The 27,390-nt window shown below is 33.0% G+C and overlaps 1 protein-coding gene across 9 annotated transcripts in view; it reads left to right on the forward strand.

The window, feature by feature from the left end:
• Window positions 1-27,390, forward strand: part of KIF20B (kinesin family member 20B) — a 74,899-nt gene that overhangs the window by 8,593 nt on the left and 38,916 nt on the right. For 5 of the 9 annotated variants that reach the window (XM_068548179.1, XM_068548181.1, XM_068548175.1 and 2 more), the window contains 16 exons: window positions 3,166-3,252; window positions 3,357-3,473; window positions 3,951-4,089; window positions 4,977-5,161; window positions 6,990-7,026; window positions 7,499-7,726; window positions 9,270-9,381; window positions 10,393-10,464; window positions 10,546-10,692; window positions 11,349-11,511; window positions 12,069-12,359; window positions 16,274-16,413; window positions 16,691-16,829; window positions 17,922-18,150; window positions 18,958-19,010; window positions 22,022-22,175. In XM_068548179.1, the coding sequence (XP_068404280.1) occupies window positions 3,166-3,252; window positions 3,357-3,473; window positions 3,951-4,089; window positions 4,977-5,161; window positions 6,990-7,026; window positions 7,499-7,726; window positions 9,270-9,381; window positions 10,393-10,464; window positions 10,546-10,692; window positions 11,349-11,511; window positions 12,069-12,359; window positions 16,274-16,413; window positions 16,691-16,829; window positions 17,922-18,150; window positions 18,958-19,010; window positions 22,022-22,175 (2,293 nt within the window). Of the gene's footprint in view, window positions 1-327; window positions 509-3,165; window positions 3,253-3,356; window positions 3,474-3,950; window positions 4,090-4,976; window positions 5,162-6,989; window positions 7,027-7,498; window positions 7,727-9,269; window positions 9,382-10,392; window positions 10,465-10,545; window positions 10,693-11,348; window positions 11,512-12,068; window positions 12,360-16,273; window positions 16,414-16,690; window positions 16,830-17,921; window positions 18,151-18,957; window positions 19,011-22,021; window positions 22,176-27,390 lie in introns of all 9 variants that reach the window. The other 4 variants (XM_068548174.1, XM_068548182.1, XM_068548183.1 and 1 more) reach the window with 4 other exon arrangements.

The following is a 27,390-nucleotide window of genomic DNA, read 5'->3' on the forward strand; positions in this document are numbered from 1 at the left end:
TGTTCTTTTGCCAGTGCTAAACTATCTTGATTACTGTAGCTTTATAATATATCTTGAAGTTGGGTATTGTCGGTCCTCCAACTTTATTCTTTCAATTTTATGCTGGCTATTACGGGTCATCTTTTTATTTTTAGTCATTCTAATAGGTATGTATTGGTATCAAATTGATATTTGCATTTACCTAATGTCTAAAGATGTTGAGTATGTTTTCATGTGGTTATTTGCCTTTTGTATATCTTTGGAGAAATGTCAATTTAAATCTTTTGCCCATTAAATAAAATTGGATTGTTTTCTTATTGAATCTTAAGTGTTCTTTATGTTTTCCAGATACATCTGTCTGTCAGATATGTCCTTTGCAAACATTTCCTCTATGGCTTGTCTTTTCATCCCTCAAGTGTTTCTGGAAGAGAAGTTTTTAATTTTGATGAAGTCCATTTTACCAGTTTGTTCTGTTACGTATTGTGCTGTTTGTGGCGTATCTAAGAAATCTTTACCTAACTCCACAAAGGTAAATTCCTTTACCTAAGGCCACAAAGATTTTCTTCTATGTTTTCTTTCAGAAGTTTTGCAGTTTTAATTTTATATTTAGGTCTATGATCCATTTGGAATCAATTTTTTATATAATGTGAGGTGTATATTCAAATTCCTGTTTTTTTATTGCATATAGATATCCAGTAGTTCTAGCACAATTTGTTGAAAAAGCTATCCTTTCTGTACTGTATTTCCTTTGCACCTTTGTCATAAATTAAATGCCCTTGTATGTGGAGGTTTATTTTTGAATACTCTATGTATTCTGTTTCATTGATCTATTTGTCTGGCTGCCAATACCCCACTATTTTGATTACTGTGGCTTTAAAATAAGTGATGAAATCAGGTGGTAGTGTTAGCCTACCAAATTTCTTCTTTTTCAGAGTTGTTTTGACTGTCCTAGGTACTTTGTATTTCTCTGTGAGTTTTTAAATGAGCTTGTCAGTTTCTACCAAAAAAAAAAAAAAAAGCCTCCTGTGGTTTTGATTGCAAGTCCATTGAATCTATAGATCAGTTTTGGAAGAATTGACATTTTAACAACATTGAGTCTACCAAATAATGAACAAGGTGTATCTCCATTTATTTTGGTCTCCTTTACTTTCTCCGAGCATTGTTTTTTAGTTTTCAGTATATAGGTGTTTCATATCTTTTGTAAGATTTTTCTCTAAGTAGTTCATAATTTTTGAGGTTACCATAAATGGTATTGCTCTTTAAAATCAACTTCTATTTCTTCCCAGCATATAGAAAAACAATTGATTTTTGCATTTTGATCTCCTATCATGCTACGTTGCTAAACTCATTTAATAGTTCTAGTAACTTTTTTGAAGATGTCAGATTTTTGTATGTAGATGTTCATGTTGTCTGTGAATAAAGATGATTTTATTTCTACCTTCCCATTCTGGATGCTTTTCCTTTTTTTTTCTTTTCCTCCTCCTCCTCCTCTTCCCTTTCTCTCTCTTCCCCCCCCCCCTTCCACTTCCCCCACCTCCTTTCACCTGATTACATTGGCTAAAATCTCTAGAACCTCTAGTACAGTGTTGAATAGAAGTGAGAGCAGAAATCCCTGGGTTGTTACTCATCTTGCTACTCATCTTGCTACTTTGATTCAGTCTTTCATCATTATGATGAAAGTATAACATCAGTATGATGTTAACTATAGGTTTCTTATAAATGCTCTTTATCAGGCTAAGGAAGTTCCCTTCTATTCCAGTTTGCTAAGAATTCTTATTATGAATGGATGTTGAATTCATATATCAAATTCATGTCATCATTCAAATGCACTTTTTTTGCATCTATTAGAGATAAAAGTTTCTTCTCATTCTTTTAATGTTTTTAAGTACCCTAATTGATTTTTGAATGCTAAATTGACCTTGCTTTTCTGGGATAAACCATTTTTTGTTAGGATGTACTATCCTGTTTTACATATTAGCTAATATTTTGTTAGGGGATTTTTGCCTCTTCTTTATTCTGACAGAGAACTTTTATCCAGAATATATTAAAAACAATTACACGTTAATAATAAGAAAACAAACAATCTAATAAAAATGGACAAAAGATTTGAACAAACACTTCACAAAAGAAGATATACGTAGGGTCAATATGCACCTGAAAAGGTGCTCAACATCATTAGTCAAAAAGGAAATGCATAAATTAAAACCACAATCAGATACCACCCTCACACCCCCTAGAATGGCTATAATGAAGAAGACTGGCCACACCACCCATTGGTGAGCAGGCAGAGCAACTAGAATGTTCATCCATTGCTTATAGGAATAGAAGATGGTACAGCCACTTTGGAGAACATTTTGCCTCTATCTTAATTAGGGATATTGTTTTGTAATTTTTTTCTGAGGATATCTTTGTCAGGTTGTGGTGACCAGGTTATGGCAAACTCAAAATTCGTTGAAAAGTGTTCTCTCTTCCTTTATTTTCTTAAAGAATTTGTCTTTAATTTGTGTGATTATATCCTTAAATGTTTGAGAGAATTTACCAATGAATGACCAGGGTTTGGAGTTTTTTTGTGGGATTATTTTGTTTGAATGTAAATTTAATTTCTTTAATAGATATAGGGTTATTCAAATCGTCTACTTCTTGTGTCTTGTTTGGTGAGTTGTGTTTTTCAAGTCATTGTTTCCTTTTTTAAAAAAAAAAAACATTAAAATATTTATTTAAAATTATTTTTTAAAAAATGAACTAAGCTCATTTCTTCCTCAAAGGAAGCAGTAAAGAGACTGCAATACGGCAAAAACAATTCTAAGTGCGTGATGGAATTGAGCATTTGGGTTAATAGACTGTTCTGGTTACTTGTGATTTATTCTACACTTGTGTGTTTTAGCAACTTTGAGCCTTGTTATTTGTATTGGTTTTAAAGGTTAGGATCTTATGGCAAAGAAGCATATTGTAAACTTCAAGTATAAATATAGAAGGCAGAGGAAATTGAGTCTTCTGTGGTATTTTTGTTTTTTTAAAAACAGATTTGTTTTTCTTTAAACATATAAAGGTTAAAAACAGAAGAGTCACTGTTTGCTTAGAGGTTTTGTATAATCTCAGATTGTTTTATAGCAATCAGCCACTTTAAAGAAAGATGATCTCTGAAAAGCCATATTTTTTATTTTTAAAATATTTTCTCCTTTTAAGGCAAACAGTTTGGAATCCAAAGATTATCTCCAGGTTTGTCTTCGAGTAAGACCATTCACACAGTCAGAAAAAGAACATGAGTCTGAGGTTTGTGTTGAATTTAATATTATGTTTTACTTCCATTAAATGGGCAAAATACCATTGTTTTAATTTACTTATTGTTAGTTTTTATTTATTTATTTGTGTTCTAGGGCTGTGTGTATATTCTGGATTCACAGACTGTTGTGTTGAAGGATCCTCAAAGTATCCTTGGTCGGTTAAGTGAGAAAAGCTCTGGGCAGATGGCACAGACATTCAGTTTTTCCAAGGTAGGTACCCATGTGAAACGGAAGATTTTTCTTTTCAGGAAAAGAAACTTGGCTTAGGCTAAATTGCTACCTAATTGTATATAATGAACTATATACATCTTGTGCTTATGAAACTTAGATCTTAGGTACTGGTATTTTTTTTTCAATGGTAGGACTCCAATTTCAGGTGTGTAAATATATAATTGGAAGTGAGAAAATCTTTGTAGAGTTCTTGCAATCTTTTTTTGGTGGAGGGAAGTATTCTTTTCAAAATCTAGATGAAAAGTTATTGGTTGGGTCAGATTTCTATCTTAAAAGCTTTTTGAAAGTAGTTAAACTAGCAGGTGTATTTGTGGGAATTGGGGATATGGCAACTATTTTAAGAATGAATCTTGTAGGGCAAATCTTTTAACTACTAAAAACATGAAAGGGTAGAACTCATTGTGAATATTAACTTGAATATTCTAAAAAGATTTTTTTAAAAAATTGCTTATTTAGGTTTTTGGCCCAGAAACTACACAGAAGGAATTCTTCCAGGGTTGCATTCTACAGCCAGTTAAAGACCTCTTGAAAGGACAAAGTCGGCTGATTTTTACTTATGGGCTAACCAATTCAGGAAAAACTTATACATTTCAAGGTAAATAGTTTTATTTTTGCTAGAAAGGAAAAAAGAGGCACTAATAATGTACTCATTTTCATAATACTTCTTATAGTTATGTTTCCATTGCCTAGCACATTTGCTCCATTTTTAATAGTAATAGCATATTGAATGTGTATTGCCAATGGCTTTTAATGCAGATTGACTACTTTACCCATATGATAGAGAATTACATGATGATAAAAACTCAGAAGGGGGCTTCCCTGGTGGGGCAGTGGTTAAGAATCCACCTGCCAATGCAGGGGACACGGGTTCGAGCCCTGGTCTGGGAAGATCCCACATGCCGCGAAGCAGCTAAGCCCGTGAGCCACAACTACTGAGCCTGTGTGCCACAACTACGGAAGCCCACGCACCTAGAGCCCTTGCTCTGCAGCAAGAGAAACCACTGCAATGAGAAGCCCACACACCACAACGAAGAGTAGCCCCCGCTTGTTGAAACTAGAGAAAGCCCGTGTGCAGCAACGAAGACCCGATGCAGCCAAAAATAAATAAATTAATTAATTAAAAACAAAAACCTTAGAAAAAGGATTGATGTGACATAGGGAATTAAGCATGGATAACCAGGGAAACACTTTATATTTTATTTTACTTTTATACTTTGTGATAATGAATGATAGCCAATCTTAAAGCCTGATCTGAATGTAAAATTTCAGGTTTTGCATCAGAATAATAGTTGATAAAATGTCAATTATACAGTGAAGACCAAAATGATGGAAAACCGAGTAATCCTTCAACTTCTCTCACTTTTGTCTCAGCTTTTTACTCTTGCCTGTTAGTGGTATAAAAGGAGCCTCGGTAGTTCAAGAATGTTTTTTTCCTCTTTTCTTATACTCTAAGAGAGTATAAAACAAAAATTCTTTTCATAGGCACAGAAGAAAATATTGGCATTCTGCCTCGAACTTTGAATGTATTATTTGATAGTCTTCAGGAAAGACTGTGTACAAAGATGAACCTTAAACCACATAGGTCCAGAGAATACTTACGTTTATCACCAGACCAAGAGAAAGAAGAAGTAGCTAGCAAAAGTGCATTGCTTCGGCAAATTAAAGAGGTATGTATTTTAGAGTATTTTAGTATGTAAAATATACATAATCCTGACCTTTTAGTAGCTCTTTAGTTTGTTTCAGCCTATATTGGACTGTTTTGTGGTGCTTGTGGCTATTGTCTTTTCTTTTTTGAGAAAAGTATTAAAAGCTTTTTTGAAGTCATCTCTTCTTATTTCATACTGTACAAACAGCAGAAATGTTTAAACAATACAAATGTAAATGGTTCTTAAATCTTTTTTGGTTGCTGTAGAAACAGCAACTTTCTATATAATGATTTTTAAAAATTCCTTTTTTTAATTGTAAAAGTAATATGTATACACAAAATCTAAACAAGAGGATGTGAAAAATAAAGGTGAAAATTTCCTATAATTCCATTCCTGAAGAGAAAACCAATATTAGCAGATATGAACATATCCTTTTTGATCTTTTTCTCTCTGTACACACAAAAAAATGTATGTACAGAGCTTTCTGTATGTGTCTATATATACACACACAAACACAGTCATATATAGTTGCATATATCTTCATAGTCATATATAGTTGCATATATCTTCATATCTTTTTCTCTATATGTAGGATATGGTCTTCATTTTTTTTAACAAAAATGAGATTTTATTATACAGACATTCTGTAACTTGCTCTTTCATTTAACATGTCATAAATCTCTTACTACCTTAATTCACGTGTCTTATCTGTTAGGTTATGTTTTTTCCTCTTTTCTTTCTTCTTTTTAATAGTTTCTTATTAAAAAAAATTTTTTTTATAAAGTATACTTGTCTATTTATTCCTTCTTTGCCTTGTGGATTTTGTGTTATGCTTTCAGACATTTATTTTATCTATTTAAAATTGTTAAAAACTATTAACAGTCTTTATAAATATATTCAAAACACTGATGGGGGTTTTCTTCTTAAAGTAATTTAGAAATCAGTGTTTCAAGGTAATAAAATATTGTTGCTCAGTGGAGAGCAAAGTTCAGAATCCATGATTATGGTCTCTGCAAGTAAAATAGTGAGTATTTTAACACAATTTATGGAGATTGGTGGATAATTGCATGGATAATTCATAGAGGAAATTAAAGTCATTAATAATGAAAAAAACTTTCCCTAACAAGTTATCTAGTTAAAACAAAATATTATTTTGCCTATGAAATTATTAAAATTTTAAAAACTTGAGATATGCACTTTTTTTAAAAGTTCTTTTTATTGAGGTATAGTCGATGTACAATATTAAAGAAGTTTCAGGTGTATGATGTGAGATACACACACTTTCACTTTCATATATTGATTGTAAAATGTGTCTCTCCAAAGCAATTTGGCAATACTATACTAAGAGTGAGAACTTAAAAAAAAGTTCATATTTTCATCCACCAATTCAGATTTAGGTATATAGCCTAAGGGAACAATTAAATTACAGAAGAAAAAAATAATATATTACGATGTTTATCTTAGTATTATTTAGTTAAGTCATTTCACATCACACCTCTTCAGTTAGGCAGGCACCAAATGTTTACAAATAATTTTTAATTAATACAGAGAAAAAGCTTACAATGCAATAAGTGTGGGGAAAAATATAGAAGGGAATATATTGAAATTTTACTAGTAATTGCCTCTGAATGGCAGTGATTATATATGATGATATCCTTTTTAATATTTTCTGTAGTTTCCCAAATTTCCTATTATTAGAATGTATTATTTCACTAGGAAGGAAATTAATAGAGGTCGTTGAATTGAGTAGATGAAAGGCAGGTGACTTACTTGGATAGGTAATTAATAAACTGGTTATTTAATCTTAACTAACAATGTTTTTTAACTTTTTTAAAAAAATCTTTTTCAGGTTGTTGTGCATAATGACAGTTCTGATACTCTTTATGGTAAGGTTTCCTTTCTCATTTACTTTTAAAATGTTGATTATTTGAAAAGCTTTTAATTTTTGAATCACTTCTGGTGATTTAATTTCTTTAATAAACAGTAATACTTGGAAAATGGTACATAACTATATGAAATATCAGTCATTGTAAAGTTTTATTTGGACTTAATAAATAAGTCCCTTTCACTGGTTGTTAACTTTCATGTTGTTTTGAGAGAGACACAATTTTTCCTTTGTCCTTTATGTTTAATTTTTGCATAAAATTATTTTTACGTTTATTAACGTATTTGCAGAAAAGAAAAGAAAGATAAGAAGAGGATTTTGGTTAATACAAATATTTATATCTGCTTTGGTCCAAAAAGTTTTTAACATTGCTGGTCAAAAGATTAAATATACTTAGTTTTTCAAGTCCAGGAGTCTTGATCTATCCTATTTTCTCATTTAATTTTGTGATTATCTTTTTTTATTTTCTGTAGGAAGTTTAACAAACTCTTCGAATATCCCAGAGTTTGAAGGGTCCATGAGAGACTGTGAACACACAAGCTTGAATATGGATAATAATATAAAATTTTCTGTGTGGGTTTCTTTCTTTGAGATTTACAATGAATGTATTTATGATTTGTTTGTTCCTGTCTCATCTAAATTCCAAAAGAGAAAGATGCTACGCCTTTCCCAAGATGTAAAGGGCTATTCTTTTATAAAAGGTATACTAATGAGTATTTTTTACTTCATTGCTCTGAAATTCCTTTCTAGGCTTTGTTGTAGGAAAGAAGACTAGAAATTGAAAATTTTTATACTAATTATTTTTTATTTTTTATCTATTTATTTTTGGCCGCGTTGGGTTTTCGTTGCTGTGCACGGGCTTTCTCTAGTTGTGGCGAGCAGGGGCTGCTCTTTGTTGCAGTGCACGGGTTTCTCATTGCGGTGGCTTCTCTTGTTGCAGAGCACGGGCTCTAGGCACATGAGCTTCTGTAGTTGTGGCACACGGGCTCAGTAGTTGTGGCTTGTGGGCTCTACAGCGCAGGCTCAGTAGTTGTGGCGCACGGGCTTAGTTGCTCTGCGGCATGTAGGATCTTCCCAGACCAGGGCTCGAACCCGTATCCCCTGCATTGGCTGGCGGATTCTTAACCACTGCACCACCAGGGAAGTCCTGTATACTGATTATTAACATCAAGATAATAGTTTGTGCTTTGAAAGTATGTTTTGGTATATTAATTAAACTTGAAGGTAAAGGGGTCTAGTTTAATGTTGTATTTGCTAGAGTATTATTGATTGGATTTTAGTGGATGGGAAAAGCTGTGTGTGTGGGTATTCACATTATTCTGCTGCTTTGTAACAGTATTCAAACTTCGGAGCCATGTATCAATAAATGTTTCTGTTCCATAGTGCTGTTTTTCCAACCTTTTAAAAATCACTACCCCACAGTAGGAAATACATATTAATAACATCATGATCCTGTACCTGCATATGTATATATATGCATATATACAACTGAAAAATTTCATTAATTATACTTACCCTTACTACAAGGAATGCACTTTGTTGTTTTCTATATTGTACTTCATTTTTACAAAATGCTAGTTGTGACTCAATAAATTTGACTTCATGACTCACAAATGAATTGCAGTCTATAATGTCTCATAGCTAGGTAATTTTCTAGGTTTAATCTGTAATGTATTCTGTCTTTTTTTTTTTTTTTCTGGATGTCTAGTTCTAAGGAATCTTACCTATTTTTAATTTTCCCTTTGGCAGATTCTGTTGAAGAACATTTACTTTCTGTGTTTGTACTACTTAAATACTGGAAAATCATTGTAATATCCTCTTCTGGTGTACTTTTTAAAAAATATTTATTTATTTATTTGGCTGCATTGGGTCTTGGTTGCGGCATGCGGGATCTTCGTTGCAGCGAGTGGGCTTCTCTCTAGTTGTGGCGCATGGGCTCTAGGGCGTGCGGGCTTAGTTGCCCCATGGCATGTGGGATCTGAGTCCCCCGACCAGGGATCGAAACCACGTCCCCTGCATTGGAAGGTGGATTCTTAACCACTACACCGCCAGGGAAGTCCCTTGTGTACTTCTTTTCTAATGGAGTATGGAATAGCTGAGTTGACTATACCTAGGGCATGTTATTAAAAGAAAGATTTTATTATATGTCTTTAGGAAAGAGATTACATATCTTCAAAGAGATTACATTGTACTGCAAATGCTGTGTTTTTATAAATTGATATGTGTCCTCTTTATTTTTTAAAGATCTACAATGGGTTCAAGTATCTGATTCCAAAGAAGCATATAGACTTTTAAAACTAGGAATAAAGCACCAGAGTGTTGCTTTCACAAAACTGAACAATGCTTCCAGTAGAAGGTAAGGAGTAAACCCTGTGGTGTAAGCCTGAGGTGTGCTAATTTAAACACAACTAATTTAAGATTAAAGTGGACAGTAGGTTCTCTGATATGTTAAATGAATTCATAGGCATAAAAACATTCTATAAACTGAAGAGCACTAAACACATAAGATTATCAGGACTGTTTCTTGTTCTAACGTAAGATTTACTAATTTACACTCAGTCTGAGGTATTTTTACTCTTTCTGTATGTGAATATCTAAGCTCAGTATTTTAGTTGCCTGTAATGGTGAACTTTTCTCTGTGTTTTTCCTACTTACCCCATGAACATAGACACTGTATGCATACTGAGTTGGGCCAAAATCTCAAAGGGCTAAGGAAGGATTTTTTTTTTAAATGTTTATGATATATGATATGATATACATATCATGTATCATATATCATATGTGATATACATATCGTATATCATATATGTATGATATATGTTTATGTATAGCTAAAAAAAAAAAGGAAGGATGTTTTTGATGGAAGGGACAAAAGAAAATAAGTTTAAGTTTATACTTAAAACAGGTTTTCTCTTAAGGGGGAAAGAGCCCTGTCCCCCATGTGTGGAGTGAAGGTAATATATAATCCAGATAAGCCTGTATTTAGGCCAGATGTATACTTTGCTTTAGGTATATATTCAAAGTAGATTAGCTGTAAATAATACCATTTTAACTAGTAATATCTTTGCAAGCAAATTGAGACTTTATTATAAATGATTTCGTTAATAGAAATAAGAAGAGTAGGTTTGAAGGATTTGGGACTAAGTGCAAGAAAGATAAGATATTTGGTTTTAGGTAGTTGGGTGGTATGTAGGTGATAGTGGAGCACTGAATTGAAATATCTGACAGCTAGTTGGAGAATGCAGCGCTGGAGCTATGGCTAGTATTAGGATATAAATAGATGTTGATATAGATGCTTGTCTCTCCTATTTAGAATGCAGAAATTAAACGTGAATGATAATATTTGATCTTTGTTTACGTCTTTTAGTCACAGCATATTCACTATTAGAATATTACAGATTGAAGAATCGGAAATGCCTCGTGTAATGCGAGTCAGTGAGTAAGTTGAGCATTCTTTAAATTGTAATTATTCTGAATTGTTTTGTTTTGAAGAATTTTTTAAAGTTTTTTTTTTTTTTAGATTGTCTTTATGTGATCTTGCTGGTTCAGAACGAAGCATGAAGACACAGAATGAAGGTGAAAGGTTAAGAGAGACTGGGAACATCAACACTTCTTTATTGACTCTGGGAAAGTGTATCAATGTTTTGAAGAACAGTGAAAAGTCAAAGTAAGAGTTGCTGAACATGTTATTAGCATATTAAGTATTACAATATTTAGACCTTCAGCTTTGCTAGTTTTAGAAAGTTCTCTTGTTTTTAACTTGCTTCTTATGACTATATATGGATTGTAATTAAAATTACTTAGAGATCTTGGATTAAAAAAAATGATAGAAATAAAAAAAATGTCAGTCAATGCCAGTGGCTCATCAAGTAAACACAGTATTTTCCATAACAAATATATATCAACAGACATCTTGGATAGTAAGCTTCTGATGATGCTGGTTTAGCATCTAAAACCATGTTATTCTTATTAATGCATTCTGTGTTTCTAGATGTCATAGATTTCTGCATTAATTATGAATCAGCCTATACCATTTCTAGTTAAGGTGTATATATTGCGTAATTGGCCTACACTAGAAAACACAACCCAATTCAATGTGACTTTCTTTACATTTTGCCTAGTATTAGAATTACTATTAAAACTAGTAGTAGTATATAAAGAAAACAACATGAATAAACAGAAAATGATTATTATAGGTGGGACTAATTATTAACCTAGAATTTAAGTCCATCATAGCTATATTATTTCTTTGTAAAATTTATCAGCATACTGACTTCATGAGATTTGTTTTAACTTACAATTTTTTGAAAAATTTTTCCATAGGTTTCAACAGCATGTGCCTTTCCGGGAAAGTAAACTGACCCACTATTTTCAAAGTTTTTTCAATGGTAAAGGGAAAATATGTATGATTGTCAACATCAGCCAATGTTTTCTTGCCTATGATGAGACACTCAATGTGTTGAAGTTCTCAGCCATTGCACAAAAAGTAAATATAATTAAATTTCTGCACAATTTATTAAGCCTCTTATCATTAGAGTATTAATGATTTTTTTCTTGGAGTAGGTAATACATTTTGCACTAGCTCTAAACCTAGAAAATAATTGAAAGTTTAAAATGTAATATTTGATAAAGTAGTAGGACATAGGAAAAATATTGAAAGTTACCCCTGCTTAAGAGTAAAATGACCTCAGTAATAAATAAACTTACCCATTACAAATTTCGAGTAATTCTTGCAGCAAATTGTCTGCTCTGCTGTCCATCTGGTTCATTTAGTGGCTAATCAGGAAACCCCCTGCTAGGAATAGTATTGATACTAAGAACTTAACCCAGGAAAGTAAACTTATCTGTAGTATACATGTGTAATTAGCTTTTTTCTTATCAAATATTTATTTAAGGATGCTAATTCCTTCTTGCATGTTTGTTTGCATTGTTTTTGTTTTTTAATTCTCAAGTTGTCATTTGACTTAAATTTATAAAATTTTTGTTTTGTGTGGACAGTTCTTGCCTTTTCTGTTTTAAAAGTTACATTGAATATTTTAACAGGTTTGTGTTCCAGACACTTTAAATTCCTCTCAAGAGAAATCATTTGGACCTGTCAAATCTTCTCAAGATGTATCACTAGATATTAATAGTTCAGATAATAAAATACTAAATGAAAAAAGATCCACAATTTCATGGGAAAGTAGTCTAGAAGATGTGGTGGAAGATGAAGATTTGGTTGAGGATCTAGAAAAAGCTGAAGAAAAGCAAAATGTGGAAAGTGAATTTACTGATGAAGATCTAGATAAAACATTAGAGGATGATAAGGCTTTCAGTAGCCATGAGGAGAAGAGGGTATGTATTAAGAACTCATACTTCTAAAGTTGGCTTATTTCTTATTCTGAAGTTAGGGTTAATAATTCTTAAGGCTGTTTCTCTCATTTTTTTAACAGTACACTAATTTTGTCTTTCATCTTCATGTTTTGAAAATTTTCACATCCACAGAAAGAATAATACAATGAATACACATTTGCACTTCACCTGGATTTGCCAGTTGTTAACATTTTACCGTATTTACTTTAATTCTCTTTCTGTGAGTGTGTGAATACACATCTTTTTGGTGTATCATTTGAAAACAAGATGCAGACATAATGACACATTACAAATAAACTACTTCAGCATGTTTCCCAAGAACATGGACATTTTCCTCATGATCAAAAGACCATTTTCATACCTAAGCAATTTCACATTGATACAGTAACGTAATGTTATATTGTCCATATTGAGATTTATCCAGTGGTCAGTATTTCCTTTATAGCCACTTTGTTTTTGATCTATAACCAAAGTTAATACGTTGCTTTTGATTATCATGTTTCTTTAGTTAATCTCTAATCTAGTGTAGATGTTTTTGAAAAATTGTGGTTAGTTGTCTTGTAGAATATCTCCAGTCTGGATTTGTCTTATTATTTCCTGATTCAGGTTTAACACTTTAGGTAAGCCTGTTATATAGGTGAAGTTGTGAATTTCCCATTACATCACATCAGGAGGCAGCTGATGTCTGATTTCCCCATTTTTGGTGATGCTAAATTTTGCTCATTTGGTTAAGGTTTTGTGTTTAGATCTCTCTTCATTGTAAAAGCATATCATCTGTGAAGATGCTTTGACGCCATGTTAATATCTTGTTCCCCAGTATCCTTTCACCCAGTGATTTTAGCGTACTCCACCAAACTTTTACTTTGCAGTCTTAAGTACAATTGTGCAAAATGTCTGCCCAGTACCGATTATCCTATTTATTCAAAAACAAAAATTGTTTGGTTGTCTTATATTTATGGTAAACAAATAAGATTTAACGGCGGTTCTTTTTTTTTTAATTTATTTATTTATTTTTGGCTGTGTTTTGTCTTGGTTGCTGCACGCGGGCTTTCTTTAGTTGCGGCGAGCGGGGGCTACTCTTAGTTGTGGTGTGCAGGCTTATTGCGGTAGCTTCTCTTGTCGCGGAGCATGGACTCTAGGTGCGCAGGCTCAGTAGTTATGGCTCACGGTCTCTAGAGTGCAGGCTCAGTAGTTGTGGCGCATGGGCTTAGTTGCTCCGTGGCATGTGGGATCTTCCCGGACCCGGGCTTGAACCCGTGTCCCCTGCCTTGGCAGGCGGATTCTTAACCACTGCGCCACCAGGGAAGCCCAGTGGCGGTTCTTTTATCCTCTGTCCAAATACAGTTCACACATACATTTAAGTTGTATTAATCCTGAAATGTAGATCATGTCCACAGTACCAGTTCCCCTCATTAACTGGTCATAACTATTACATATGTATACATGGAGTCTTCTTACCAGCGTCACAGGAACACTGGTAACCCTGTGCTCATGGATGTGCTTCAGTGGTATTGCCACATCTGACATCATAGTACTCTTTTGGACTGTAGAAGTCTAAGTAGATGGATGATGTATTGAGTTAAATACTCTCATTTTAATAGTTTATTTCAGTGTCCCTGAAAGCTATAGTTGTGCCTGTGTTGTTTGGAAATGAAAATGAAAGCTTCAGATGCCACTAGTCTCAGTTTATCTGGTTACTATGTGATTGGACCTTGTTTACCTTGGATGTCTTCCAAGGTAATGTAGTACTTCCCTCAGTGACAAAATGAGCCGTTAATAGTCCTATTTTAGTTTTTATTGATCTTCTCAAAACTGAAGTTTATATAGAATGTCCATTAAACTTAAAATGTTAGTAGAATTTCAGAATTTATTAGGGAAAAATAATGCTGTAGTTTATAAAGGATTATATAGTGTAAATGCATATCTTATAATGTTGACTAGGTACTTTATTTTCATTTATTTATTTTATGACTAGGTACTTTAAAATTAACATTTTATCGAAGTTTTTTTCTAATATTTTTAAAAATGAAAATGATTATAGGCTTTGCATGCTTTATATTATTAGCATTTTAATTAGAGGATTGTATTAAAGATCATTATGAAATATATTGATATTAGCATATTTACACTTACAATTCATTTAACTAGGCTAACCAACCAGAATTTTTTTCACCAAAAACTTTATCAGATGCTAACAATGATAGAAAACTAATTGTTGTTGAGAATTATTGAAAGAAACCAATTTTCCAAGGTATTCCCACATTCATGCAGATTTCTCTAAGTCTCCCACAGTTCTTCTTCGGTAGTTATTACTTATTATTTTAAACAGTGGGAAAGTCTGTGGTTATTTAAAATTATAAAGATATTACATAATCATGGTGGAATCTAGAAAAAGAAAAAGAGGAAAATAATTAAATATAAATCTCTCTCTAATCTACTGCTCACGTTAGTAGGTTTTTACTATACATTATAATATTGTAACCTAATTTTCTTCACTTAAAAATAAATTGTGAAAAGTATGAATTATAAATATGTCATCATAATTCATTACAGTAGTTTACTGTATGATGGTACCATAGTTGAACCCATCTCTTTGACTGTTGAGCTGGGTTTCACTTTTTCTTTACTTACGTACAACCAATCACTGTTGCAAAAAACACAATGACCATTCTTACAGCCAAAACGCTGGGTCCTATTATATAATTAATTCCTCAGTATAAGTTCTTAGAAGCAGAATTTCAAAGTCAGGATATCTATAGAAATATTTTCAAATACAAAATCGAAAAACTGAAAGATCTGTAACTTTGAGAGAGTTTATTAATTAATTATTGAGAAACTTTAATCAAAAACCTTAAAAAAGAATATTAGGCTTTTTTCTTGAATGCTATGATTTATTACATATCTATACTGGCTATGATGTCAAGTTGTAATTGCCTTATTCATTGTATTACGTGATTAATTATGTATGTGCTTTCAAAGACAGTTGTTGCTCTCATTTGAATAGTTATAAAAGCCCAATAGGATAAGTTTTAAAATTTATTTTATTATTTATTTATTTATTTTTGGCTGTGTTGGGTCTTTGTTGCTGTGCGCGGGCTTTCTCTAGTTATGGCGAGCGGGGGCTGCTCTTCGTTGCGGTGCACGGGCTTCTCATTGCGGTGGCTTCACTTGTTGGGGAGCACGGGCTCTAGGCGCACGGCCTCAGTAGTTGTGGCTCGTGGGCTCTAGAGTGCAGGCTCAGAAGTTGTGGCGCTCGGGCTTAGTTGCTCTGCGCCATGTGGGATCTTCCTGACCAGACCTCGAACCCGTGTCCCCCGCATTGCAAGGCGAATTCTTAACCACTGCACCACCAGGGAAGTCCCCAATAGGTTAAGTTTATGTAACATTCTCTTTGTCATCTTGGAATGTGTTTGGGGGTTCTTAGTAACTACTCCATATAATACTTCAACTTTATATTTTGACAGACTAATTTTAAACTCAAACTTAAACGTGTACCACAGACCTGGTCTTTACTTTCTCCACCTAAGAAATGTGGATGCTGCTACCAGGCTTACAGAGGGTTGTGTGGATTAAATGAAATAAAATATGAACTCCCCACAGTAGTTTCTGGTAGATAGTAGATCCTCAAATTTTATTTTCTCTTCTTTCTTTGTGTAGCTAGACAGTGAGACATTTGAATTACTGTATGTCTGTTTCTAAAATGTGGAGAGGCGTACTTGATTTTTCAGATTAGTGAATCTCTGCAAATACATAATTTTCAGTGAAAATATCATCTTTAATAAAAGGGTGCATAATTACAATCTAAATGAAAAAAGTTTTATTTTTGAACACTTGGACAGTCTTTCTCTTGGAATATATTTGTTTTTTTAATTAGAATTTTATTATTTATATTTTAGAAACTTTTGGATTTAATAGAAGACTTGAAAAAAAAACTAATAGATGAAAGAAAAGAAAAGTTAACATTGGAATTTAAAATCCGTGAAGAAGTTACACAGGAGTTTACTCAGTATTTGGCTCAACGGGAAGCTGACTTTAAGTAAGTTTTTTCATTCATGTCCTGGTAAAAATTGATATTTTATTGTTTAAATTTTTTTTTTTTGGCTTTTTATTTTATATTAGGTGACTTCTGAATTCTGACCTTCATGCAGGCTTGAAAATAGCTGTTACTAATCCCCACGGTGATTGTGAATTATACGTGAATGATTATTTAAACTCACTTTTAATTTATAATGTACTTAATCTTAGAAATTTAAAATAAAAGCACAAAGTAGTGCTTTTTCTGTTTCTTAATGGGATTAATTTCTGTTATGAAGGGAAACTCTCCTTCAGGAACGAGAGATATTAGAAGAAAACGCTGAATGTCGTTTGGCTATCTTCAAGGATTTGGTTGGTAAATGTGACACTCAGGAAGAACCAAGCAATGAAGATCGTGCCATGAAAGCTGAAACTGAAGTATGTTAACTGAAATATTAAATCCATGAGGTTTAGGTACCAGGATTTAGTATACCACATCAATGATGAGAAACATTAATATACTTTAGAATTGAAACAAAAAACTTAATATGTAGCTTTATTAAAATTAAGCATGCTTTGTTAAGAATGTAAGCACAAATAGTTTAAATATAGCTATTGAACTCAGAAAAATATCTATCTGTTACATTTATATCTCAGTTTGGTGTTGATTGAGTCATTGTGTTGATTGTAGGTAGATTCCTTTTTGTCTGATTATGGGATACCCCTCTCAGATTTGTCTTAAACTTAAAGAATTTTAAATGGCTGAGAGACCTAAAGGGTCATTTAGTTCTGTTCTGATTAAAACAAAAACATTTATATATAGAAAGATCACTCTTGCTTGGCTGATTGACCATTCCCTACTGTTGAGGAAACAGTATTCTTTCCTGCTGCTCCTACTGAAGCTGAAATTAATCTCATCTTTTTGGAAAGTTTGTTTGTTTTTGTTTTCCTTTGTTTTTTAATTACTCAGTTCAGGGGGTCTGGGATGGTGATGTCCAGGCTCTTGCTTTCAAACCATCATTATGTGTCCCTGACATAGTTTGGGATTTGGTCTGAATTATGAAAATGGAAATTTGTTTCCTCAGCTAGCCGAACAAAGCCTTTGAAGGCTCATTATATAACTGAAAGTATACCTGAAACATTATTTCTCCATAAAAACAATGTCATAAACTATGATAAGTCATTACAGAACAATTACGATTACCTAGTTCAGGTATACTTTCAGTTATATAATGAGCCTTCAAAGGCTTTGTTCGGCTAGCTGAGGAAACAAATTTCCATTTTCATAATTCAGACCAAATCCCAAACTATGTCAGGGACACATAATGTTTCATGTTCCATAGAACAGAAAATGAGTAATGGAGCACAACTTTTTCATAATTGGAGGTAGTTCTGTATAATCTATTTAAAAATTTTTCAGTTGTGAACTTTTTTGCTATTTATTTTTAAAACTATCTCAATCAGATGATACCACACTGAAATAGTGAAAGCCACTGTTAACATTAGGTATGTGGTTTTTGCTATTTTTAGGAAGGACAGAATTATGTAGGAATTGAAGATATTATTGGTTCTCTTCAAGATGATGTCACTGATATTAAGAAACAGGCTGAAATTGCTCACTTATGTATTGCATCTCTTGCTGACCCCCAGGAAGCTATTGCTTGTTTAGAATTAAAGTTTAATCAAGTTAAAGCTGAATTAGCTAAAACCAAAGAAGAATTAATCAAAACCCAGGAAGAGTTAAAAAAGAGAGAAAATGGTAAGTGGATGTATTTTACCCCTATGTAGATGTTATAAATTCATAAAAAGACAGTTGGTAAGTATGAAATTTATGCAGCTGATTTACCAAGTGGCCAGAAAATGATGGCGGTAATGTATTTAATATTTTACCATTTGTATGAGTTTATAGTAACTTACTAGTAAAAATATTTTTTTGCTTTTCTTTACTTTTAGACCAATATTACTAGAAAACGAACTTCTCAAAAAAAACAAAAATTAAGTATAGCTTTATCAGCAAATTAAGAAATCTCATAGGAAATTGTAAAGCTGTAAATTTTGTTTATATATATATTATATATTTACTTATATATAAATATATATATTATATATATATTTATTTTTATATATAAATATATATATAATATATATTTATATATATATATATGGATTGTTTGTCACATCTGGGTTTCAAGTGTTAGATGAAATACTCTGCCTTTTTCTGTGCGAAACAAGATGGGTAGAAAATAACAGGTAAGTGATGTCTCACTCTGAAGTATATCAGAAAGGTACCAGCTAGTTCTTTTCTGACATTATACCAGAAATTTTTTACTATTGAGCATACATCATTCATTTTTATCCTGAGTTTTAAAAGTGGCTTTTTCAGAAACATTACTCTCTGGTGGTAGAATTTGTAGCTAAGTGCTTGTGTGCTTCTAGTGCTGTGAAAATTCTTTTTCCTGAGTATAACAACAGAGCGTCTACTAGAGCAGCTTATGTTTCATGATTATTCAGTGATATATTTTTTTAGGTGCTTAGATATTTATTTTTAATATTCTTATTTTTTCAGAATCAGAAATTAATTTAAATTCATTGGTTCAAGAGCTTGAGAAATCTATTAAGGTAATACTTTTAAGCTTTGTTTTGTCTTGATAAGGAAATTAATCATTAAGTAAAATAAGCAGCATGAATTATGACTGGGTACGTCTATTTTAAAAATAATTTTTTTAAAGAATTTTTTTAAAGAATATGGTAAAAAAAATTGATGAGCATAAATGCCTTCACCCTCATACCTCTTTCCAAAGATGGTCTCTGGAAAGTTTCTTTAGTCTTTCCAGAAAAGATATATGTGTATGTGTGTGTGTGTGTGTGTGTGTGTGTGTGTGTGTGTGTGTATATATATATACATATATATACGGAACAAACACACTTTTTAAAAAATTTGTACAAATGGGATTGTAGTTCTGTGTCTTGCTTTCTTCCCTTAGAAGACGTCTTAGAGATAATTCTATGGCAGCACATACAGATCTATGTCATTCTTTTACTAGGTGCATTGTGTTGATTAGATATATTTAAAGGGTGTTTATTTTGTCTGAAGTTACTGAGTGTTTTAAAATTTAGGATATGGCCTGAGCAGTGTGCAGCATTGGAATCCTGAAAATCTCTAGCACTTTGTACCTTCAGATCAGATAATTACTCTAAATGGTCGTAGATGAATTTGACATTGATAGATCTAAATATGAAATTGCAGGTATACATAGAGGTGAAGTGAATTTAAAATTCTAAACTTAATATTTTTCCTGACCTTCTCTTAACTTACATTTGTCCTTCTAAAGAGCTGAATATTAAAGATATGATCAGATATAAATAATTCAAGATCTTGGTATCTAATACCCAGTACTTAAAAAGGTAACCAAAATAATGTACTTAGTACAAGATATTACAGCTATTGTTTAGACAATTCATGATCTTTTCCTTTTCCTTTATTTTTTCTAGTTACAAAAATAGCTGCTAGTTGTAAAAATTCAGCTATATTAAACTATGTAAAGTAGAAAGTACAATAGTACCCCATAATGTCTCTCCTACATCAAAAACAAAACAAAACCAACTTGGCTGGTAGCTCTTTGAGACTTTTATATATATCCATTTTAATAGAACATTTACTATGAACTCTTTTAAGTTCTTTACATATATTTACTTGTTTAAATCTCAGAACAATCTTATGATGTAGATACTGTTATTTTTTATTTTTATGGAGGTGTCAAATAACTTGCCTAGGGTTAAGAGAACTTAACCTCATGGTGCTGATTAACTGTTGATCTAGGGTCACTGTTCCAAAGGTTGTTTTGAAAGCAGACTCTTTTAATGATTAAAAGTTTGTTTTGCATGGTTCTTTAGCATCCTTCCTACCAAGCATACCCTAGGCAGAAAACATTCCTTTGAATAACTGAGATTTGTGGAGGATGGATTTTCTTGGTGAAGATTGTATAATTTGAAGGAGGAAAAAAATGACTAGGTGATTATGATAGGTCTGAGAGTGGAAGAGGAGGCAGCTTGAAATTGTCATGGTCTGTTTGAAAACTCAAGCTTTGTCAGAGGTCTGATCCCTCTATCCCAGGATTTTGTTATTTATCAGCGACACCAAGGGACTGATTGTGAAAAAGCATGGAGGTTGTTCTTCATGATATCCTTTGTTTAGGGATATCTAAAAAGACTTTGCTTTTTTTTTTTTTTTGGAATAATCCATTACTTTTTGACTTAAAGTCATTTTATCTATATCTCTTAAGAACATTTGCTGATTTTACGATGTAAAATGATGTTTTGTTTTCTCATATAGTTTTTTTCCCCCCCCAAAATGGATTGCTACCAGTATGTAGAAATTTAATTAGTCTCTGCCTTTAAAACAATCTCTGCCTTTACCATACCTTTAATTACTTTATAAACATACACTTAACTGCTAAGGTTTTACCCTTCCTCTTTCTGGGTACCTTTTCTTCTGCTGTCCTTTTAGGGAGGCATAGTCTTTGCCTTAAAAAATAAAAATCTAAATGGCTTTTATCATCTAGATAAACTAGGAGCTCATTTTTTTTTTGGTTTTTTTGTTTGTTTGTTTCCACATGCAGAAGGATTCACATTTATTGGTTCAAATACAGTACCTAACATTTGCTAAACATGCATTTCACACTACTTGGTCACATTTCCACAGGTAGTCAATGCACAGAAGAGGGCCCATCCCTTGCCAGATGGTAGGGTGGGAGATAGCAGAGGGACTGGGTAGCAGAGCTTGCCAGCTATCACTTGGTCATGCAGGGTTGATGGAGCCAGGTTGGCGGGCAGCCCTTGGCCAGCCTGCTGGGGACAAGGGCCCAGAGACATCCTGTTTGCTCGACTCCTATACAGGACTGTGGGTAGAGGTGGGCCTCGGGTAGGCAGCCCAGGGGGTAGGCTCACGGATGCATGTGCCACCGGAGCTCCTGAAGGTTGTGTCATGGGGGGTGGTGCTAGGAGCTCACTTTTAAAGCAGTGTGTAGACTGTGTATCTTTGATATGCATAGGCTAGAAGCTAAGGCTAGAACCTTTTCTGCGACTTGTGAACAAAGTAACAAAGACATTACTTTGAGAAGTGATGTCTTTGACATTACTTTGAGAAGCTTTGGTTGTAAAACAATTGATGAGTTTCTCCAGTTACTCAAGATTACTCAAGATTTTAAGTAAAAGTACCTATAAGAAACAATATTGTCATAATGTTTTCATATTTTTCTTTTCAAAGCACATTTTGTTTATGACTTAGAGGTAAGTGTTTTAGGGTTCTGTGGTTATCTGCAAATAAGTCTCTAACCCACCTGATTCCCTTAGAAAATCTAAAGATGAATTTGTTTTTAGTATCGGGGTGAAACTACACACTTAACAAGTTTTTTTTTGTCCTCCTTAGTGAATGTACAAGTTAGTTAATATTGCTCACTTCCTAGAGTCATTGGTTATCTTAGGGTGAGATTTAAGAAATAACTCAGAAAATGTTTCAATAAACTTGAAAATAAAATTTTTATGATGCAGTATTGAATCATAATTTATATAGTTCTTAAATGTATTATAGCTTTCTATATGTGAACTAATTTTAATTTATTTTCCTTTAGGACAATGCTGGTATATCTCCTTTAATAATAAACAATAAATTGGTTTGTAATGAAATGATTGAAATGTCTAAGGACAGCAAAACTAAAACGTATTCAGGAAGAAAAAGATTAAATGAAATTGAACTTCAACAAGATGAACCACCAGCAAAGAAAGGTACTCTTCAGCTGCTAGCAGGAGACTTTTAAGAAAGCTAACTCCTAAAGCAGGAAACAGAAAAGTTGTAAAGAGAAGGAAATTTACTTATCTAAGGAAAAAAAACTGAGAAAATATAAATGTCCCTAAGTTTTACACTAACATGTTATGAACTGTCTAGAGGATGGGTATATTTATAAAGCTGCCTTTATTTTAATAAGTATGTTTTTAGATATTGTGCTTTTATCACTTTAACATGACAATAATTCTTTTACTTCTGTGCCTATAGTAGTTAAAAGTCATCACTTTCATCTTCATGATTTATAGTACCTTTTCTGCCAAAATTTCTCCACATTGTTTTTTCATTTGAAGAAAAAGCCATTTGACAGTAAGACTTTGAGCTAAACATTACTAAAGACAAATGTGGTCAAGTTTTGTTTTCTATGAAATTACTAAAAAATAAAAGTGGGTGCATGCTTCTCTATACTATACATCCCTGGTTATATGGAAGAACATGGCAGCTTTCACCTTGTCTCTAAGCTATTCATTCTGTCTTTTGGAAAACTTTTACAGTCTGATACAGGGAGGGAGGGCTTTCTAAGAGAAGGTGCATTAGCTTTAGAAACCTAATTAGCAGAAAAAGAAAAACAAATATCGTATATTAATGCATATATGTGGAATCTGAAAAAATTGCTATAGACGATCTTATTTATAAAGCAGAAATAGAAACACAGATGTAGAGAACAAACATATGGATACCAAGGGGGAAAGCGTGTGTGGGATGAATTGGGAGATTGGAATTGACATATATACACTACTGATACTATATATATAAAACACATAACTAATGAGAACCTACTGTATAGCACAGGGAACTCTACTCAGTGCTCTATGGTGACCTAAATAAGAAGGAAACCCAAAAAAGAGGGGATATATGTATACATATAGCTGATTCACTTTGCTGTACAGTATAAACTAACACAATATTGTAAAGCAACTACACCCCAATAAAATTTTTTTTAAAAGATGGATTTAGAATGTTATTAATATTTATGAGTAATAATATATTATGAATTATGAACCAAAAAAAAATATACTAGTTAGCTGCTTCACCTTGAGAAAAATGGATAAATTAAGTCTTTCTTTGGTCATTAGTAAAATAAGTTAAATATACCTGCCTCCTGAGGTTGTTAAGAATAAAAACAATTGGGTAATACACCAATATAATAAACACCTCATAGAACCTCAGTAAAATTAATGTTTTCAAAAGTAGATGACTTAAAGGATAATATAGTGCTAGATATATTAATCTAATAAAGTATGAGCTAATAGATTGAGACTAATATGCATGGTCACCTTCTGTTATCATTAAAAGAGTGGTGCCTTAGCTACAGGGAGTATAACCTTGTTATGATTTCCATAGCACTGTTCCTCTATTTTTTCACCTTGATCGGTGCCATAGAGTAGTTGAGAATATAGGGTAGTTGAGAATGCAGGAATAGTAGATCACTAGGAAGTGGAAGTGAAAGTTGGCAGGAGCGAGTGATCTACATGGTATGACTAATCCTAACGGTAACCCATTCATGAAGAAGATGATTGTATAATAACTCTAGTTGTTAGCGATATATAATTTGGATGTGGGTAGATTTAAGTAAGTTTAGGTAACAAAGTACTTTTTTTTCCTCCTTAAATTCATAACCACTGTGGGTATTTCTCAATTATTTGTTGTTAGAGGCTAAAGGGACTACATACAGGATCATAAGAAAATTGTAGCTATGACCACCCTTCTTCCCCTCTACCTGCTACTAAAAAATCTCCAGAACAAAATATGGGACTCCTATAAATACTAGGATAGGATTAGGGGGTTGATAGTTTTACTGGATGTATGTTTTCTGTTCCTAAAGGGAATGCAAAGTCATTTCCCTATGAAAGTGAATTTACTTGTTTGAGGTCACTGTATCTGTACTTTGGGAAGCTGATAACCATGTAAACGGTTCAAGAAACAAGCCTTCAGAATAGTGATAAAGGAGACAAATCAGAGATATGCTACAATCTGCTTACCTGTAACTTTTCAACCAAAACTAATTTTTGTTGCAAAATATAGGTAAGCAGTATATATATAGGTTGAATGTGATAGAAATATTGAATTAAAGTAATTATCTTTCTATTGTTTATGTTTACTTTTCATAAGTTAACCTATATTAGATTTATATACAGTAAAACCTATTTCATCTTTATTGCTAGACTAATGCTTTAATTTCTCACTGACGAGGCTGTTCTGAATATGTTCTATGAATCTTTTGATATAAAACATAAAAATTTCTGAAAGAATAATATGACTATCTGAACAAGAAAATCAGGTGCAAAACAAATTATCTGCAGTACCTTATGTTATGTAATTATCCTAGTTATTTTTTTTTTAAATAAATTTATTTATTTTTGGCTGCATTGGGTCTTTGTTGCTGTGCGCATGCTTTCTCTAGTTGCGGTGCGTGGGCTTCTTATTGCGGTGGCTTCTCTTGTTGTGGAGCACAGGGTCTAGGCACACAGGCTTCAGTAGTTGTGGCTTGCGGGCTCTAGAGCGCAGGCTCAGAAGTTGTGGCGCACGGGTTTAGTTGCTCCGCGGCATGTGGGATCTTCCTGGACCAGGGCTTGAACCCGTGTCTCCTGCATTGGCAGGCGGATTCTTAACCACTGCACCACCAGGGAAGTCCTATCCTAGTTATTGAAATATAGTAAAATTAAGAGAACAACATTAATTGATCACAAAAGCTTTATTGCACTTACTGTAATTCACTTCAGGGTTTAGGGACTATGTCCATAGAGTATGCATGACTCAAATCTCTTCTCTCAGGATATTCAGGATTTATTTGTGAGCTCTGAATTTCTGATTGTTGTCATTTTTAACTTGCTTAGATCCCATCTTTCTCTCCTGATAAAGGGTTCAGATATCTTTATAACTTGTCTTCTTAAAGGGCAAAAGGATTAGTCATTTCCACTGATGAAGTCATAGGTGTGAAAATTACATCATAAGTTCAGAATTACTTAAAGGGAGAGTAGAACAGAGGTGTGAATCAGTGGAAAAGACAGTTATTCCACTTTGGGATGACTTGCCACAGCTTTGTAAGATGTTAGGAGACAATCTGATAAAAAATAATGCACTGGTTGAACATTATTTTTAAAAATTCATAAGAGTAAATGGGCAAGTTTGTTGTAAACGTAAATAGGGGTAAATCTCTAAGTCTCCAGAGTAGATGGAATCCTTAGGATAAACTGAGAATATGAAGGAACTAAATTAGGAAAATGTAACTACAAACATAGGAAAATCATCAAAAATAAACTCATCAGCTTTTCAGAAAGCAGGCTACAGAGCAGGGGTAATGCCATGTTTTTCCTCTCCTTTTTGAGGCAGGAGAGACAATGTAAGTTATAGGTAATAAAACCTTGTCCAATGAGCTTTTAAAGTTAGTCTGTTAAAGAGATCTTGGAATCCTGTTATGGGATTACACAATTACTGCTGCCCAAGAGCATTTAAACAATTGGGTGAAGGAAAAGAATATGGATTGTATTTGAAAAATGGAAACTTACAAATAAAGCTTGCTTTTACATGTATACTACTGAATGTAAAACTGGATAAATTCTTGGATGGAGTAGGGAGGTGAGATTCCCAGATTATATAGTGATTTTTGGGGCGAGTGCATGCTCTCACTGGGGACATCAGTATCTTGAGAGGACTGGGATTTTTTTCTCAGCCTTATTGAGGTATAATTGACCAATAAAAAAGTTTCCCACCTTATCACCATTAATTAATACATCTGTCACCTCACTTATTCACCTGTTTTCCCCCTCTTTTTTCTTTTTTGGTGAGAACAGTTAAGTTATACTCTCCAGGCAAATTTCAGTTATACAATACAATGTTATCAATTATAGTCACCGTATTATACTTAGATCCTATGACCTTATTCATCTTAAACTGAAAAATTATACCCTTTTACAAGCCTCTCCCTATTTCCATCACCCCTCATCCCCTGACAACCACCGTTCTACTCTGTTTCTATGAGTTGGATCTTTTTTTCTCCTCGTATTGATACCATACAGTATTTGTCTTTCTTTGTGTGGTTTATTTCACTTATTTCACATAATGCCCTCCAGGTTCATCCATGTCATTGCAAATGGCAGGATTTCCTTCTTATTTAGGCTGAATGATAATATTCCATTGTATACATATTTATTCCACATTTTAAAAAATCCATACATCCATCCATGGACACTTAGGTTGTTTCCATGTCCTGGCTATTGTAAAAAATGTTGCAATGAACATAGGGCATGAACTTGCATGAACTTTGAGATAATAATTTCATTTCCTTTGGATGTATACTCAGAAGTGAGATTGTTAGCTCATAAGATAGTTCTATATTTAATTTTTTGAGGAACCTTTATACTGTTTTTCTAGTGGTTGTACTACTTTATATTCCCATCAACAGTGTGCAGATTCCCTTTTCCCCTCATCCTTGCTAGCATTTGTTATCTCTTTTTGATAATAGACATCCTAACAAGTGTTAAGTGATATCTCACTGTAGTTTTGATTTGCATTTCCCTAATGATTAGTGATGTTGAACACCTTTTCCTGTACCTGTTGACTATTTGTATGTCTTCTTTGGAAAAATGTCTGTTTAGTTCCTCTGCCCAGTTTTTAATTGGATTGTTTGGTTTTTTGGCTGTTGAGTTGTATGAGTTCCCTATATATTTTGGATATTAACCCCTTGTCAGATAGATGGTTTGCAAATATTTTCTCCCATTCCACGGGTTGCCTTTTCATTTTGTTGACTGATTCATTTGCTGTGTAGAAGCTTTTTAGTTTGATATAGTTTCACTTATTTATTTTTTGCTTGTGATGCTCGTGCTTTTGGTGTAATATCTAAAACCTGTTGCGTAGTCCAGTGTCAAGGAGCTTTTCCCCTATGTTTTATTCTAGGAGTTTTATGGTTTCAGGTGCTATGTTTTAAGTCCTTCATCCATTTTGAGTTAATTTTTATAAGTGGAGTAAGATAGGAGTTCAATTTCATTCTTTTGCATGTGGATATCCAGTTTTCCCAACACAATATTGAAGAGACTATCCTTTCCCATCGAGTATTCTTGGCTTTCTTGTTAAATAAGTTGGACATATGTGTGTGGGTTTATTTTTGGGCTTTTGAAACTATTTCATTGGTCTATGAATCTGGTTTTATGCCAGTAC

This window comes from Eschrichtius robustus, chromosome 7 (assembly GCF_028021215.1).
Source record: "Eschrichtius robustus isolate mEscRob2 chromosome 7, mEscRob2.pri, whole genome shotgun sequence".
NCBI classification, from domain to species: domain Eukaryota; kingdom Metazoa; phylum Chordata; class Mammalia; order Artiodactyla; family Eschrichtiidae; genus Eschrichtius; species Eschrichtius robustus.